The sequence below is a fragment of the Amia ocellicauda genome, chromosome 1 (genome assembly GCF_036373705.1).
Source record: "Amia ocellicauda isolate fAmiCal2 chromosome 1, fAmiCal2.hap1, whole genome shotgun sequence".
NCBI classification, from domain to species: domain Eukaryota; kingdom Metazoa; phylum Chordata; class Actinopteri; order Amiiformes; family Amiidae; genus Amia; species Amia ocellicauda.
Genome location: NC_089850.1, coordinates 59,827,762 through 59,845,707, shown reverse-complemented (window position 1 = coordinate 59,845,707; position 17,946 = coordinate 59,827,762). Strand labels below are relative to the sequence as shown.

General features: G+C 40.5%; 1 protein-coding gene across 3 annotated transcripts; it reads left to right on the top strand.

Annotated features, from left to right (window-relative positions):
* Nucleotides 1-244: 244 nt before the first annotated feature.
* pnkp (polynucleotide kinase 3'-phosphatase) lies at nucleotides 245-16,163 on the top strand. 3 transcript variants are annotated; one of them, XM_066711724.1, is made up of 18 exons: nucleotides 245-274; nucleotides 1,148-1,274; nucleotides 1,591-1,637; nucleotides 2,018-2,269; nucleotides 3,474-3,734; nucleotides 3,851-3,930; nucleotides 4,618-4,675; nucleotides 5,981-6,088; nucleotides 6,929-7,000; nucleotides 7,441-7,489; nucleotides 7,664-7,734; nucleotides 8,357-8,449; nucleotides 8,832-8,928; nucleotides 10,890-10,951; nucleotides 11,704-11,813; nucleotides 12,632-12,719; nucleotides 12,910-12,977; nucleotides 13,136-16,163. In XM_066711724.1, the coding sequence occupies exons 2-18, from the start codon at nucleotides 1,148-1,150 to the stop codon at nucleotides 13,254-13,256; spliced, it is 1,764 nt and encodes a 587-aa protein (XP_066567821.1). In that variant the 5' UTR covers nucleotides 245-274; the 3' UTR covers nucleotides 13,257-16,163. The 3 variants fall into 3 exon arrangements, with proteins under 3 accessions (XP_066567821.1, XP_066567817.1, XP_066567814.1); XM_066711720.1 differs by having other exon boundaries at nucleotides 254-438; XM_066711717.1 differs by having other exon boundaries at nucleotides 263-307.
* Nucleotides 16,164-17,946: the final 1,783 nt, after the last annotated feature.

Here is a 17,946-nt window from a genome sequence, read left to right as displayed (position 1 = left end):
TATAATATATATATATATATATATATATATATATATATATATATATATATATATATATATATATATATATATATATATATGTGTGTGTGTGTGTGTGTGTGTGTGTGTGTGTGTATTAGGTGTGATTAAAAAAAGACCACAAAGGTACATTTAATTTTGTATGTTTAAAATACAGTGTTTCAGATATACAGTAGGTATGGTCAGTAGGAGGTAGGAACCAAATACAGCCAGGGCTCGGGGGAGGGGGAGGCTATTGTGTGACGGACTGGGGAAGGTGAGGGGGATGGAGATTTACACTGTAAATAAAGTATGTTGGGATTGACGACGAATTAATACAAACACCGGGAGTGAGAGTGTGTCCGTCGTGTTGTTATTATTGTCTTTACTGGAATATCCGTGACAAGAAAAACACAGAGTCTAGTCCAGTATCCAGCTACGGTAATGCGCCTGTACATTAGTTTCCGAAATACTACTATTACCTGCCATCTTTGGTGTTGCTGCTGCAGTGATACTAGTGATATGATAAAAGTTTAACACCACCAACAACAATACAACTGTTTTCACTCAGAGTGGTCAAACTGGGCTGACGATCAGTGATATTTGCGATTTACAAGAGGTAGAAGACGACCGTTTCCTCTGTGAAACCTGCCTTCATTAAGACGCCTCGGCCATTCCCCTCAAAAAACAGAATCAGTATTCATGACAGGAGGGTTTATTCTTTGGCATTTTTGATTACTGTTTTTAGCAGAACTTAACACATAGTTATTCACCCCCTTCCTCTCCAGTAGTATAACTTTCTCAAAGGTCTTAACTTCTCTGCCGGTGTTTCTCTTTCTATCTGTATAGGCTCCCCCTCTCTCCTTTCCTCTCAGTAGCTTCCCTTGCCCGGCTCTTCTGTCTCACTGCATCCTCTACCTGTCTTTCTATCCACCTCTCTCTCTCATAAGAGCCAGAGAGATTCCTGTATCAGTCAAGGGAGACACAAAAAGTCACATTAAAATGGGGAGGGGGTATCTGTTGGAAAATATTAGGGTGACTTCTTTAAGTTTAGGGGTCAGAATGAGTCGGACATTTCTAGCTCTCTGGAGATGGTATTAGCTGGTGGTCCTCCATTAACTCCTCACTACTTCTTTCTTTCTCTGTCTAGATGCAGTGTGAGCTGGTCAGTCAGTCCTCAAACAGTCTCTGTATCCCTCTTCCCGATGGCACAGCCGTGTTTCTCGGTAGAGGGCCGGAGTCTGGGATAGCGGACAAAAAATGTTCCCGAAATCAGGGTGAGAGAGATTTATTCAAGGAAAAGACGGCCTTTGAATTGAATCACTTCCTGTCACAAATAGTCTCTAATGTCACCACATCCTGATATTTAAATAAAATGTAATAAGTGGTAATACTTTAAACAACAACACACAGACAGAAAGATTAACAGGATCTGTGGTGAAAAATCTCTTTTTAGATGCACTTGTCCTGTTATTCTTAGAAGCTTGTGGATTAGTCCTCTATCTCTTTGTACAGTGTTAATGTACTGTAATGTTCAATACATCAGTCTGTGTGTACTGTACCCTCTCTCTCTTTCTCTCTCTCCCTCTCTAGTGAAGTTAGTAGCCAGTTATGAGGAGCGGACTGTCACTGTGACCCAGGTAAAATCTGTTTGTGTTTGATCCACCCCAGGAATATTGTGTATGGCTCTGGTTCAAAAGGAGCTGTTTTATAGATTATGGTCAAATATAGTGAAACCAAAAAACAGTGGTTAAAAATTGAAGATTTATGGACCATTGAAAGTGACAAAATCCTGCCTTTTTAAATTGATAAAGAAACAACATTGCAGGATATCCATACTTGATGAAATTGACAGTTTCTGTGGTTGACAATTTCACGTTAGTTTTTTTGTTTAATACATTTATTTATACCTATTTACCTATTACCAGAACTCCAGATTGTCTTTTACACTCCAATATTGCTTTTTTCTGTATGTCAGAGTATCATTCACATTTTCTCTCTCTCTCCCTCACCCCTACAGTTGGGTCCCAACCCCTCCTCGCTGGGCCCCCAGGTTCTGGGGAGGGGTCAGTCAGACAGGCTCTCAGATGGCGGGACCCTATTTCTGGTCAACAGTGAACACCCCTTCAAACTGCGCTTCTCGGAGACCCGAAATGGGCCGTTGCAGCATCCCACTGCCCCCGTGCTGGAGAGAGAGCAGAAGAAGAAAGAGCCCCACAGAGCAGTCCCTAAACGGGGCATCCCAGACTTTTTCAGCAATACTTCTAAGCAGGTACCCTGTCCAGTCTGCATTACGAGTCGGCCAGATGGAAACATGAACTACTGATCTCTGCTGTTGTCTTGTCAGAGAGACTACTGTGTCATCAAACATCTTTGTGATCTTGTGATCCTAGGAGAAGTGGGGCCAACATCTATATGTCTCGCTGTGTATCTGGCTTATTTATCTCTGCCTCTGGCTATCTTTCTCTTTGTCTGTCAGACTCTCTTTCTAATTCTCTCCCTATTTGTCTATACCAATTATACCTGCCTTCAAAGCTGTGATTCACATGCTTAATTCTTTCCCATTTCTCAGTTAATTTATGGGGATGATGATTAGAAATCATGCTTTTATTAAGGAGTCCATTCCATTAAAATGATGCTCCACATTGCAGAAAGCAGTAAGACATTAAGAGCAAGTTATATTAAAATGAACTAAGAGCATTTTATACATAGATCAGGGGAGGCTCCTCAGTGAAATTAATTAAAATAATAATAGTGAAACATTTAAAATACGTTTTAATAAAACTATACCGGATACATTCACATCATAAAATACCTGCTTACAATCAATCTTTTGCATTGGTCTACAGTTCTCTCAAAAGGATAATATCCATCCTGCTCTGAGCTGTGTTTCCAGAATACATTACTATGGAGGCCCATGGTTACTCCTCCTCCAATTACACAGTAAAAATATGCCTCACGGAGGATGTCCTCTGAGGCTTCGACCGATCAGATCTGTTACAGAATGATTGACCCCTGCAGATATAGATTTTCCATCCAATCAAAGCAAGTACGTCTCTAGACTTCAGGTTTTAGTGGGCTATGGGGTTTTCTCCGGTAAGAGCGGGATGGGGGGGATTTGGGGCTATTCATAAAAGGACACTCAGGCCTAATGACGCCGCTGAATCAAAGGATCCAGAATGAACAGGCATATGCATGTGTGCATGCGTAATTGGAGTGTAGTGAGTCGTCACAGATTGGCATCGAGAGAGTGTTATAGTTGAGCATTTACATTCTAAATTGCCATTATTATTATTATTATTATTATTATTATTATTATTATTATTATTCTAATTAAGGGACACAGAGGATGTAGATTTTTAAATTTGTCTTGGTTATAGAGAGTTTTGTGTCTGTTAGTGCAAATTATTTCATTTTTTAACCTTCTGATAAATTAGCTAGCTAAGCAAGCCTTGCCATCTAACTTTCTCCTTCAGGCAGTGAAAAGGCCTCACAGCAGTGGTCAGGAGCCCTCAGCCAAGCGGGGGCGGGCAGCAGGGTCCTCGAGTGAGGAGGATGACAGTGAGGAGCAGATCAGGGAGAAGCTGAGGAAGCTGCAGGAAATAGCTCAAGCTGCAGAGGCCCATCAGGCAAATGCAGAGCCAGCCTCTGGGTCCTCCCCCTGCCCCAGGGACCACTGGGAGGACATCGGCAAGCTGCTGCTGTTCACCTCTGCAGGGGTCACGGCCAGGTTGAAGGTCAGTGCCATCTTTCCCATATAAAACAAATATATATTTTTAATATATTCTAGAAATGTGTGATCCTCATATGTTTCATCTGTCAGAGTATCAGTCCGTCTCCCTCTCTTCTGCAGGTGGCGGGGTTTGATATTGACGGAACCATAATCACCACCAAGTCTGGGAAGGTGTTTCCTACCAGCCCTGATGACTGGAGGTAATCTCTCTCCACCACTCTCTGCTGTTTTAGCTGTCTATTCCCTTTCTCTGTCTTGTCTGTTTGTGTCAGATTGTTTCTATCATCATTCAGTGTCTTTCTCCAAGTATGTCAAAGGAGAATCTTTGTCAGAATAAGCTTCACTAAACCAAAAGGCCAGTTCTTGAGAATGACTAACAGGTGTATGTATTCAACAATCATACATTCTCCTTTTATTAAAACTATAACTTCAGCTGCCAAAAAAGCATGTTATTGAAGTACAAAAAACACATAGGATTTTTAATAACTGCTTTTGTTTTAACCTGTAAGAACAGAAAGAGTCAAGTACAACTACACAACTGTATGTATGCCTATAAACAGTTGTAGTCACTACTGTAAATGCTACAGACTACTCTGTATTACCTGTGTTTGTACGGAGGTCCTGAAACTATGTAGACCATAAATTAAAACCGCAAGCTTTAATTGACTGCCATATTTATGATCATTATATGAACTATACAGTGTATTTTGTACTGAATACTTGTATTGTAGCTCCAGAATGTCGGTACAAATACTGCTGTTATTTATTGCTGGATGCCTGTCTTGGATGCAGAGAGAACAGACCTGTGTCTATCAGTGTGTCTGACTGGCAGGAGTGTCTGTCTGTCTTCTGACTAAGTGAAGCGATCTGTGTTCTCTCTCACTCAGGATTTTGTACCCAGAGGTCCCACACAGATTGGCCCGGCTCCTAAAAGAGGGCTACAAGGTAAGAGCTCTATACCAGTCCAAAGGGCTCAAAAAATGTACAGCACTGCCCATTCCACTTTCAATTGATTCACTTGTTAAGTTAAGCAACTTTCATGTTTTTCTTGCTTATTCAACATCTGGCAAGTGAATATCTTTTAAGCCCAATCAGCCAAACATTACACCACATTCTTGGATGTGAGAGTCATAATACGAAACACCCTAAACAAAAATGTATTTCCAGGGAGATACCAGCAAAGAATGTTTTTATTTAAAGTTTTAGTAATTTGAAGAATCATAATTATAGTTCAGGTTTATATTTAGACATCCCTAATGCAGCATTGTGTTTTATATGGAGTATTTGACTTGTTAATTACCTAATTTGTCTAGTTTTATTCTTGTAGTTTCAAATATAAATTGATTGGTTGAATATCCACATACAGCCTTTCCCTGAGAATTGTGAGAGGGACCACAGAGAGATAATTAATCTGTAAAGCAGGCTTTCAGCACGTTATAAAAATTATTTGTTTTGATTATTATTATGATGAGTGGGCCGTTGGGAAGTAGGGCAGTGCTGGTGGTAACAGTTTATAGGTTGCAAAGCAGAGGTGGAGAGTAAACACAACTAGTTATGCCATCCAAAGGTGCATATTAACAGCCAAGCTCACATCTTCATTTCACACAGTGTATTTCTCTCTCTTAGGCCCAGGTGAGAGTAAATGGTCTGTAGTCTCTCATCCAGGGCACTCCAAAGTCTGGTCCCAGAGAGCCCCCAGTATAGCAGGTTTTTTAGATCCTAGACTAGGAAATGTTTCACTCTGATAAATAAGGCAGGTAGCATTTTAAGGTATTTGCAGATTAATGACAGAATAAACGCTTCACAACCTCAAAGGCCACAATTCCTCTTTATTAAACGAGTGACTGTACTAATATTAAACCACAAATTCTATTAACCTCTCTTTCTCTATCACTCTGTCAAATAAGTAGTGTACAGAATGTTTTATAGGATATTTATAGGATTTAAGTAATAGTATTCTTTAATGTAATGTATTAATGTTTATTAATATTGTAATTTATTCAGATACTATATTTAATATTAGCATTTTTGTAATGATTATTTTCTATGAATTCAATGTTGTAATACTATATTAATATTTCATCCTTCTCCTGTGTGTTAGTGGATTCTAAATATTTTTGAAAGATGTGGTTTTGTGCTATTTTGTGCAACTGGTGTTATTAGCTATATAATGTTATTGTTTTATGAAAGGGTGAGAAGGATTACACAGACAGTCATCTCTCTCTCTTTCTCTCTGTCTCTCTCTGCCAGGTGGTGTTCTTCACTAACCAGATGGGAATCGCTCGAGGGAAACTGAAACCCGAGGTGTTCAAAGCCAAAGTGGAGGCTATACTGGCACACCTTGGCCTCCCAGTACAGGTGAGGTGGGGCACAGCTGCCCAGGTCTGCCAGCCTCTGTGCCTGGAGAGCTGTATTATCTCCTGGCTTTAGCTCTCATTCTTCTGGCTTTAGTTCTCACCTTTCTGGCTTTGGTTCACACTTGAGTACTTACTACAAAACTCAATTATTTCATTCTTTGAAAGTTCTTATTTTAAAAAGAGACCCTTCACCATGAAACCAAGCATACATTTAATTTTACACTTCAAGGCATAAACCTGTATGAAGGCCCTACCTGCCTTTAAAGCCGTGATCAGAGCCACGCCTGTGACCTGGTGATCAATCACACAGTTATTAATAAATACTGTCGCTTAAGGTAACCATCTTCAAATTCCACTAAGGCGATAGAGTCATTTAGCAGTCAATCTGTTTGCTGTGTGCTCGTTGAATTCGCATCTCATTAGTAGAGTTTTTAAGAAACAGCTTAATCCATGATGTTTTCTCTCTGTGGCCATTTCCTTTCGATCAGAAGAGCTGGCACACTGACTAGTTAATTACTCTGAACATGTTTCACCCATGTCCTGTGACTAAACATCAGCCCAGACCATAACAAAGTTGAACCTATCCATTAGTCACAAACTGACTTGTACCCGCTTGATATTGTTGTTCATAAGTAGTAGAAATTTGCCTCTGATAATAAAATAAACTGTAACGGGGGAGAAGTTTGTTATTTCCGATCCGGTCTTTGTTGCATTAGAATTGCAAATGCCGCGTGGTATGTTTTGCTGTATTATAAGATCCCAGCATGATTTGCTCTGATGTTTCCACATCCTCCACCTCTCTCTGTTCTGAATCAGGATGTGTTTTTAACCTGTTTTGCAGGTCTTTGTGGCGACCGGATCAGGGATCTTCAGAAAGCCAGTCTTGGGAATGTGGGACTACCTGTGTGAGAAGGTATGTTGGTGGGAGGCAGGAGACATTTCACAACAGCACCCTCTGTGTCTGCCTGTGAGCTCTGCGGTGTTACCAAAGATCTCCATCAGTCTTTCCTCACTGTGGTGTTTGTGCCCTGGACTGGCAGTGTGAAGTGACACAGATGAACTAACATAGAGGACAAGTGTGTGTGCGTGTTTATGTGTGTGTTGACATGTATTGCTATCAACGCCCCGACAATATGTCAGAAAATATCCCTATAAAGATAGTAACTCCTGGCAAAATTACACTGTTTGGTAATTTTAGGACAAACTAAAAGGCTTCACTACTTCTTATGATCATGATCCTTTTGTTAGTTTATTGTAGACCTAACAAAGAAACCACGTAGGAAATAATACCCCTGTTTTCATTAAAAGGCACTCTTGTTTAGTTACACTGCGTCTCTCTTTCTCTTTCTGCAGGCTAACGACGGTGTCACTGTGGACAAGAACCAGAGTTTCTATGTTGGGGGTCAGTGGGATTTGCAATAGTCTTTTTTGTGTGTGTGTTTTTGTGTCTTTATGTTTGCATGTCTGTGTGACGATCAGGATTTTGTATCCTGTAAGTTGCTCTTACAAATTATATAAATGTTGCTCTATAAATGAATAAATAAATAATAATAATATTAACTGCTCTCTCTTCTAGATGCAGCTGGGCGTCCAGCTAACTGGGCCCCTGACAGGAAGAAGAAGGACTTCTCCTGCGGGGACAGACTGGTCAGTTGAAATGCCCACATTAATAGACTTAATTGCTATTAACTCTCTATTACTGATAATTACACCAGCTGTAACTTTAACCCCACTGCACATAGCACTGATGTAATTAACACCAAATGTCCCACTTTTATTTGAATCACTCATAGATAGAAATTTGCACTGTATCTTGTCTTTACTTGTTAATTTACTTAAATTGGGACCAGTATAGTATTGTGCATTCTTATGTTGGATAAGGGCGTCTGCCAAGAAATAAAAATAATAATAATAATAATTCTCTGGCACAGAATTGTGTTTACAGTTCTGTATTTTTTGTGACAACCTGGGTAGCATCTTAGCATTTGCTAAGATAAATATATATATATAAAGTAATGCTGTGGTTTGGCATGTTTTGAGAGTTCTGTGTGTCATAACGGATTGCCTTTTACTTAAAGGTTATTAAAAGTCAGAGTCTCTCTGTCTCTCAGGGTAGTGTTGATGTACTGTAATCAATCAAGAACTGGACCTTTCTGTATTAACCCCCCCACTCTCTGTGCTGTGGCCAATGCACTGTAGTGTACGTTCAGTGTGTGTGTCTCTATTAACCCTCCCTTTCCCTCTCTGTGTCTCCCTCTCTTTCCACCAGTTTGCGCTGAACATAGGCCTGCAGTTCCACACCCCTGAAGAGTTCTTCCTTGGCTGGAAGAGCGCCACCTTCAACATGCCGGCTTTTGACCCGGTGAGGAAGAGCAGATAATAATAATGTCTGTCCATGAGTCTCCCTTCCTCCCTTCTCTGTCAGTGTGCGGTGGTAGTGTGCTGTATATCCTGTCCATATTCACCCCCTCCACTACTCTCTCTTAAGCTCAATGGAGTCTTTATTGTATTAGTGTATTACCCTGCCACCACCCTCCACTCCTCTCTTGGTCTTTCTCAAGCCCACTGTGTCTGTGAGGAGCTGAAGTATACGGGCAGGTAGACAGTCTGTCAGTTAGAAATACACAGTCAGTCAGTCGGTCAGTCAGAAACGCAGTCAGCCATTTAGAAATGTGGAGTACGTTGGTCATTCGCTCTCTCGTGTGCAGTTCACCGATATCATTCTACTTTCATCTCTCTTTCAGAGGAAGTGCGACCCCAACGCCCGATTGTACGACCCCCCTGATGCCTCCTTGACCTCAACTCAACAGGAAGTTATAATTGCAGTGGGCTTCCCTGCCTGTGAGTCTCTTCCTTTCTTTCATTCTTTTTCTTTCTTTCTTTCTTGTCATAAGATCCTCCATCCTCACATTAAATCAGTTTAATACTATAAACCCAGAAAGGGATTTCTTGGCAAAAAGACATTAACTGGCTTCCAAAGCAACAAACCATGATCAACATCACACATTCATAAAAATACCCTTTCCCATATTTTCTCCTCCTACCCTTCTCCTATCCCTCACAAGGCTCGTACTTTTCCTTATTCCCTCAATAGTTTGCCCTCTATTCAGTATCATTGATGTATGCAGTGCTGTATGCTTATGAAGTTGTAAAGTTTGTGTTATGTCTAAATTCAAATTCAGATTCAAATTCAAATTGTTTTATTGGCATGACAGTTGTACGTTAGTGTCGCAAAAGCACTATCAACAAAGTTATAAATTGATTTGCATGTTAATGAGGGAAATAAGTATTTGATCCCCTATCAATCAGCAAGATTTCTGGCTCCCAGGTGTCTTTTATACAGATTACGAGCTGAGATTAGGAGCACTTAATCTCAGCTCGTTACCTGTATAAAAGACACCTGTCCACAGAAGCAATCAATCAATCAGATTCCAAACTCTCCAGCATGGCCAAGACCAAAGAGCTGTCCAAGGATGTCAGGGACAAGATTGTAGACCTACACAAGGCTGGAATGGGCTACAAGACCATCGCCAAGCAGCTTGGTGAGAAGGTGACAACAGTTGGTGCGATTATTCGCAAATGGAAGAAACACAAAATAACTGTCAGTCTCCCTCGGTCTGGGGCTCCATGCAAGATCTCACCTCGTGGAGTTTCAATGATCATGAGAACAGTGAGGAATCAGCCCAGAACTACATGGGAGGATCTTGTTAATAATCTCAAGGCAGCTGGGACCATAGTCACCAAGAAAACAATTGGTAACACACTACGCCGTGAAGGACTGTAATCCTGCAGCGCCCGCAAGGTCCCCCTGCTCAAGAAAGCCCGTCTGAAGTTTGCCAATGAACATCTGAATGATTCAGAGGAGAACTGGGTGAAAGTGTTGTGGTCAGATGAGACCAAAATCAAGCTCTTTGGCATCAACTCAACTCCCCGTGTTTGGAGGAGGAGGAATGACCCCAAGAACACCATCCCCACCGTCAAACATGGAGGTGGAAACATTATGCTTTGGGGGTGTTTTTCTGCTAAGGGGACAGGACAACTGCACCGCATCAAAGGGACGATGGACGGGGCCATGTACCGTCAAATCTTGGGTGAGAACCTCCTTCCCTCAGCCAGGGCATTTAAAATGGGTCATGGATGGGTATTCCAGCATGACAATGACCCAAAACACACAGCCAAGGCAACAAAGGAGTGGCTCAAGAAGAAGCACATTAAGGTCCTGTAGTGGCCTAGCCAGTCTCCAGACCTTAATCCCATAGAAAATCTGTGGAGGGAGCTGAAGGTTCGAGTTGCCAAACGTCAGCCTCGAAACCTTAATGACTTGGAGAGGATCTGCAAAGAGGAGTGGGACAAAATCCCTCCCTATGTATATATATTTGTGTAACAACCAATGTAACAATATTTAAACAATACAGAAAATACATATATTTATATACCACTCCCCACCCTCATACAACACAAATGCAAACAGAACAGATTCTCTTCCCGCCTCCCTCCCTCAAGCAGGAATGGTGTCTGTATACTGTACTGTCCATCATGCCAGTGTCACGTGCTGTCCCTCAGGCTATGACAGTTGGACACATATTGGGTGGCCAGTGTGGCTGTGTGTCCCTCTCCAATCATGACTGACAGCTTTTCTGTCTCTGTCATTTGTGGGAAATGTGGGATAGAGGGAGTGATTTTATGAATTAAATTGTCCAGTGTTTGGGAATATTTTTCACAGGTCAGGAGAAAGTGCATCTCTGTGTCTTTCCCTCAATCACAATCTCTCTCTCTCTCTCTCTCTCTCTCTCTCTATCTAGCTGGCAAATCCTCCTTCTTCCAGACCAATATCATCCCTCAGGGCTACGTCTATGTCAACAGGGTGAGTGGTGATCTGTTTTTCACTTGGCGTCTCTTTCTATGCTGTGGACTCTGCTTGACTCCACTTGAAAAGGTGGGCCTTTGAAAGCCCTCCACCCCCATTACTTTTGGAGCTATACAACAACAGTAACTGTCTACATCACCTTGGACAGTGTCTTCTTAAGATTCATCCCAAACACAAGTCCTATGAGATGAGCATTCATCACACCAGCCACTGTCTAAATACTGATTTTCCCTTCTAGTGTCTCATAAAGAATATTTATTATCACACAGCACTGAATAGTACATTCAACACACATTGTATTGCCTTAACAAGTTGGTGCTGCAAGTTGTGATGCCTCTCTGTGTGAAGAAGTGTCTCCTGTTTTCCGTCTTGAATGCCTTGAAGCCCAATTTCCATTTGTGTCCCCGGGTGTGTGTGTCCCTTCTGATCTGGAAAAGCTCCTCTGGTTTGATGTGGTCGATGCCTTTCATGATTTTGAAGACTTCAATCAAGTCCCCACGTAGTCTCCTCTGTTCCAGGGTGAAAAGGTTCAGTTCCCTCAGTCTCTCAGTAGGACATTCCCTTCAGACCTGGAATAAGTCTGGTTGCTCTCCTCTGAACTGCCTCTAGAGCAGCGATATCTTTCTTGAAGTGTGGAGCCCAGAACTGCACACAGTATCCAGATGAGCTCTAACTAGTGCATTGTACAGTCTGAACATTACTGCCCTTGTTCTCAATTCTACACTTTTGACAATATCTCTCTCTCTCAGGACACTCTGGGGACGTGGCAGCACTGTGTGTCTGCATGTGAACGTGCTCTGAAAGATGGGCGCAGTGTTGCCGTTGACAACACCAACCCGGACCTGGAGTCACGGAAACGGTGAGCCTGATTCCTGATCAGTGTGGAGGTGTGGTGGTCTGTGTCTGTGTATTTCAAGTCAGCTCAATATCGTCCACAGCACATCCTCTTTTTTTCTACTTATCCTTGTGTCCGTCACCTTCCCACCCTCCCCCATTCTTTCTTTCTCATTTCATTTGCTATTTTCTTTTCTTCCTTCCCCTGTATTTTCTCCCATTCCCCTGCTCTCACCCTGTTCCACACCTATTCACTCTATTCCTCTCCATATATCCAGTCCCTACGGGAGCAGTACCTACGCACTGAGAAGCGGGTTCTGTTGCCCCAACCCTCTTAGGTCTGAGTCTGCCTGAGAGTCCAGTGCATTACCTGGCCAGTTTTGCAAAAGTGGGAAAGTTTCTTTAGCTGGTGTACTTGTGCTGGGAGCAGTGTAAAAGTTTACCTTTCTCTGTCTCTCTCACGGTAGTCTTTCCAACAGAAAAAAGTATTAAATAAAGTTTTGACAAGCATAAAGTGGCAATACTCATTACTAGGACAAGTTAAAGGAGAGGAGAGGGGTGGACTTGGCCTCTGTGCTCTTTATAAACTATCATGCTTATTACAGGCTGATTCAGGATCTAGGAAAATGGCAGTTTTGTGAATTTAAATGTGTTTTTCTATGGGGTTTTAGTATATCAATGGGGTGAGGAAGGATTGTACGTGATTTTCTATAGTTTGAAGTTTGCTATATTGCCTGATTGTATAAGAATGAATATTGGTGAAATCATTAGTCTAGTGTTTATTTAAAAGGCCCTCAAAGTCAAAGTATCTCTCTCTCTGTCTCCTCCTAATCTTCCTCTCAGGTATATTGATGTGTCTCGGAAACTGGGCGTTCCCTGCCGCTGCTTCCTCTTCTCAGCTACACTGGAACAGGCCAAGCACAACAACAGGGTCAGTAGCCTGGGGTCAAGGGTCAGACGCAGGAATAGGAAACAGGACCTCAAGTCAAAACCAATTGCCTTTTCCTTTGGGTAGGAATACAGGCGATGTAGTTTTTGACATAGATTAGAAATACCACATGCCTTTGTCAATGCAACATCAATTAGCGCCCCCCTAATCATCACATCTCTCTGTTCCTCAGTTCCGGGAAATGAGACCCTCTCGCACCCCTCATGCTCCAGTGAATGACATGGTTTTCAACAGCTACAAGTGAGTTTGTATGTCTGTGTATGCGTCTCTGCCATCGGTAGCTTTCTTTTTGTGTCTCAGTGTCTAGACTGTCACTTTATATATCTGTAACAATTCCTGCTCAATCTCTCTCTTTCTCTCTTTCTCTATCTCTCTCTCTCTCTCTCTCTCTCCCACAGGAGTAAGTTTGTTGCCCCCTCTCTCTCAGAGGGCTTCTCCCAGATTCTGCAGATTCACTTCGTCCCAAAGTTTCCCGACAGCCAATCAGAGGCCCTCTACCGTCAATTCTCAGAAGGCTGATTGGCCGATTCCCGAGGGTCACCCATGCTACGCCCCCCTGCCTTAGCACTCAAAACACTACTGCCCAGAAAGCTGGTAACCTGGCCGCTCTGGATGTCTAATTACCTTTTAAGAAAACTGAACAGTGTCCATTCCTTCAGTCTAGTCTCGTCTTATTATACAAAGGGGCTGAGCCTGTAGGTAAGATTACTTCAAAATGAGTCCTGTTATAGAATATAGGTGTTTAACTCCAGCCCTGGAGATCCAGTGCCTTCTGTTTTATTTTTTCCAAGACAGATCTGCACTTGCTTAATTGATCTAATTAAACAAATAACTGGATTAATTTAACACATCTCTCTAGACTCCCAGGTGTTTTGTGGATACAGTATCTGGAGTAAATAACTTTTCAGTTGTAAAAATAAAATGTGAAAGTGTTACATCAGCTTGAATGAGAAAATAATTGAATTTACTGAATAACTGTTGGAACAAAAGTCAGGAAAAAACACTGTGGCCCTCGAAGAGAGAAGTCTGACACCCCTGCTGTAGAGCAATGCAAGCAAGGGTGGTCTCGAACTCTGACTCACTGATTTAAAATACACAAGCTGCAGGAGTGGGATCATGTGCAGTGAAAATAGCCTCCACTTGATGGCGCCGCACAGCTGGAACTGTTCAGTATGATCTAAACTAGCTATAGGAGTTACAGTAATGTGAACTGTAAAAACTGAGAACGACTGAAAAGGAGTAATTCACAGACTGACCTCTTTTATGCTTCAGTCTTGATGAATTTTGCAATTATACTGTAACAGGGCATACACAAATACCATAACAGAACACTTGGCTTTAATGAAGGAATTTGTTCTGTTGCTGGGGACTGGCAGTTTGTGTGTTTACGACTTTACGACTTTCAAAATAAATTGCTGTTTACATGGTAATTATTTTGTGTCCAAGCCTAAAAATACCAAGTACTAGCATAAGTTTATAGTGAATACAGGATAGAGAAACTTTCATTAATTATTAATTTAGGATGAAGGGGTATGGATATTTTATTTAAGAGAGGAATGTATTACGGTCAAACCTCCACTTTTAAAAACTAAATGTGGAAAAGGAGTAAAGAAAATGTAAATGCATCAATACAACAAAGAAGTAACAGGAAGTGCAGAAAAGCACTGAAATGTGTGTTAAATCCTCCAAGATGTTTTTTTTTTAATTGACTGTACCCTTCCTTTTGTGGAAGCCAAGTTAATCCAATTATAGGAAACAATTGGGGCAAACTTGCACCAATTGTTGTTTATCATTTGACTTATGGCTTTGATATCTCAGTGATATAGGTTCTTGTAACGTGTGTATTGGGTTAACTATCTCCGTGCTGCTAAAGTTTAACCCAATGATATCCTTGTAACTTGTCTTGTTGGTTTGAGATCTACATGGCTGTGCTCTCTTTGTAACTTTTTTATGCATTTTTATAAGTTGTTGTTTGGGTATAAATGACTAAATACCCTTTTTGTGTAACAAATAATAGATGAACATCCTACTCAGATATATTATTTTAATTCTTGAGTTGCTTTACTAGAATTTAAGTAAGGAGAGAACAAGATTCAGGTAAAATAAACCACCAAATTGTAGATTAGAGAAAGGTGTCATGTAAGTACATTATTTTTAATTATTATGTTTTGCAATAATCTGAAAACAGGGGAGATAAATCCCTGCATATTCTCATGCCCAGTGTTGCTGTGTTGATCTCTTTCTAGTAATACTTCAGATCCACTTCATTGGAATAGCTGGATTGGCTGCTTGAGGGTTGTGTCATCACGTAGTGCTAAATAAATAGCCCAGGAATATCACAAACGCTATCAGTGAGTCTAATACAAATCATCCACTCTTCTGGGAAGGTTCCACTAGATGTTGGAACATTGCTGCAGGGTTTCTCTTCTATTCAGCCACAAGAGCATTAGTGAGGTCGGGCACTGATGTTGGGCGATCAGGCCTGGCTCACAGTCGGAGTTCAATTAATCGCAAAGGTGTTCGAGGTTGAGGTCATGGTTCTGTGCAGGCCAGTCAAGGCCTTCCCCAAAGGGAAGTTTGTTTCATCGGCCTGCCAGCTTTTAAGGTTCGCACCACACTTGGGTCTTAGACCCCTGGCTTCGAATGCCTCTGCTAGGACGCTGACAGTTACTAATCAGCTTCCTGTTTTCATATTATAGGTACACTTGATGCCAGTTAATGGCAGTCAGACTGTAAAAAAATACAATTGAATCCCTTTAATAGCTAGTATATAATAATTTGAGTACATATGAACTCTAATAATAAAATAAATAAAATAAAATAAAAACAGTTACTGGTCTGATGCCCATAGTAACACATTGTTTTTAGTATGCATACTCTTCCCATAAGCATTTAAAAACTTTTCTTGTATTCTCTTCTTGTATTCTGTCTTGTTTATGAAAACTAACATTTTTTTTAATGAAAGCAATATTTGTATGTCTTTGTCAAAACTTAGTCAAAGTTAAATTTACTAAGCAGGTTATAATTTACTATAAGCAGGCCTGAATTATTATTAGCATTACATCATGAGTAACTGCAAAAAGCAAATACTGACCTAAATAAGACTAGTGCTATATGACACGTATTGACACATATTAAATGTTTACTACCTGTAATTTATTTCATGAGACAATACAGCCTCTTGTTCTTTTACAGAAGCTTTGAAATACACAGATCAATTTGCAGTTTGGATCCCTCTAGCAACCATGACTAAGCAAATGGATAAAATTTCTCCTCAATACTTTCAAATGTTTAACCATGTTTTGCTATCTAAGATTGAAATATGATGTTCATGAGTTGCATTTCTGATATCATATACTGGATTTTTTTGATGTTATTCTGTCTCTCACTGTTAAAATACACCTACCATTAAAATTATAGACTGATCATTTCTTTGTCAGAGGGCAAACGTACAAAATCAGCAGGGGATCAAATACTTTTTTCCCTCACTGTATTACCTGCTCTCCAGGGGGTTGTGAAAAATATGAATTGATGTGTGAAGACATGAGTTATACAGTGCATCTGGAAAGTATTCACAGCGCTTCACTTTTTCCACATTTTGTTATGTTACAGCCTTATTCCAAAATGGATTAAATTCATTATTTTCCTTAAAATTGTACAAACAATACCCCATAATGACAACGTGAAATAAGTTTGTTTGAAATCTCTGCAAATTTATTAAAAATAAGAAACAAAAAAAGCACATGTACATAAGTATTCATAGCCTAATCTGAGTTCACAAGAATTCCATAACCTATTCATATGTTTTTCCTGTGTTGTACTGTCTGAATTCATGAGGAATTAATGCCCATTATTGTAAGTGTTACTCTAAACATTGACATGGAGAACTTAGTGGAATGAAAATGCTGTTACACACATGCAACAAGACCTACGCCTTTTAAAAATCAACCTGTATGTGTTTTGGAGTAAAAACACTGCCAGGAAGGTGAGGCTGACCTGATTAACCAGGGGTGACTGATTGCAGGTTGCTTTGCAGCTGATAGCAGAGATGGGGCGATACACAAGGACCAGCATCACCCCACTCACCCCCTGGTACTGGGACTGTCACACACATGGCAGCGGTTAAACACTTCAGTTTCTGATAGCGTTAGGAACAACATATCACACAAAAAAAAAATCACATACTCATTAGTAGTGTTTTGGTCCAGTACAGAATGTTGTAAATAAGTTATAACCAAGCCTATAAAACCTTCTGAAAACTAACAAACAAATACATAAATCCTATAGGAAAACTATAGGAACATTCATTTTTTTTGGCACAAAACTACTGTATTAATTGAAAAGCTGTGGCTACACAGCCACAATTTCCTTAAAGTTGTATTTTTTTTTATCTTTATCCATATTTTTGGCTACTGTTGTCCATATTTACACCACTCTTTCAACTCTCTATAGTTCAAAACAGCACCTACATTAAATAACGGAGAACTGTGACTACTGCTGGTTAGACTATTGCAGGCATGAGATCTATTTTAGTATCCCTGGGACATTGCTCCCCTGTAAACCTGCTTCAGACAGTACAGGGAGCCTAACCTAGCAGACACAGGGTGCAAGGCTGGGCACACCCTGGACAGGATCGAAGTATGGTTTAGCATCTTAGCCAGCAAATCAGATGCTCTGACGTCTCATAAACTGGTCTCTCCTGCTCTGCATTGCATTGCAACCCTCCTGCCATGTGGGGTCCTAATAGAACTCAGCAGCACCAACAGCAGTTTTAGCAGAAATGAGTTACACACAGGGTTGGGAGGGTTACGATTACCGTGTTTTGAAAATAATCTCTAACCTAATCCAATACATTACTCCATCAGTAACGTAATCAGAATGCTTTTAGATTACTTTTGGAATACTTTTTTCCCCTTTATTAAAATACAAAAGCAGTTGAGTTCTAATATGGATGACGTATTGAAATTGTTTATTTTTATCGACAGTACAAATAATTAAAACGGTAATTAAGATTTGCATCAGTTTAATTTTCTTGCATATGTATATGTTTGCATTTTGTAGTAGTGTATGCTTTTTAAACAAGTGAAACTGCATTTTGATACCCTTTACATTTTTACAAACCGACAAATATCAGACATATCAAGAATGTATTCATGTCAAAGGTGTGTCACGTTCACAGTAATTGTAATGCTGGCATTGGTTTCAGTTT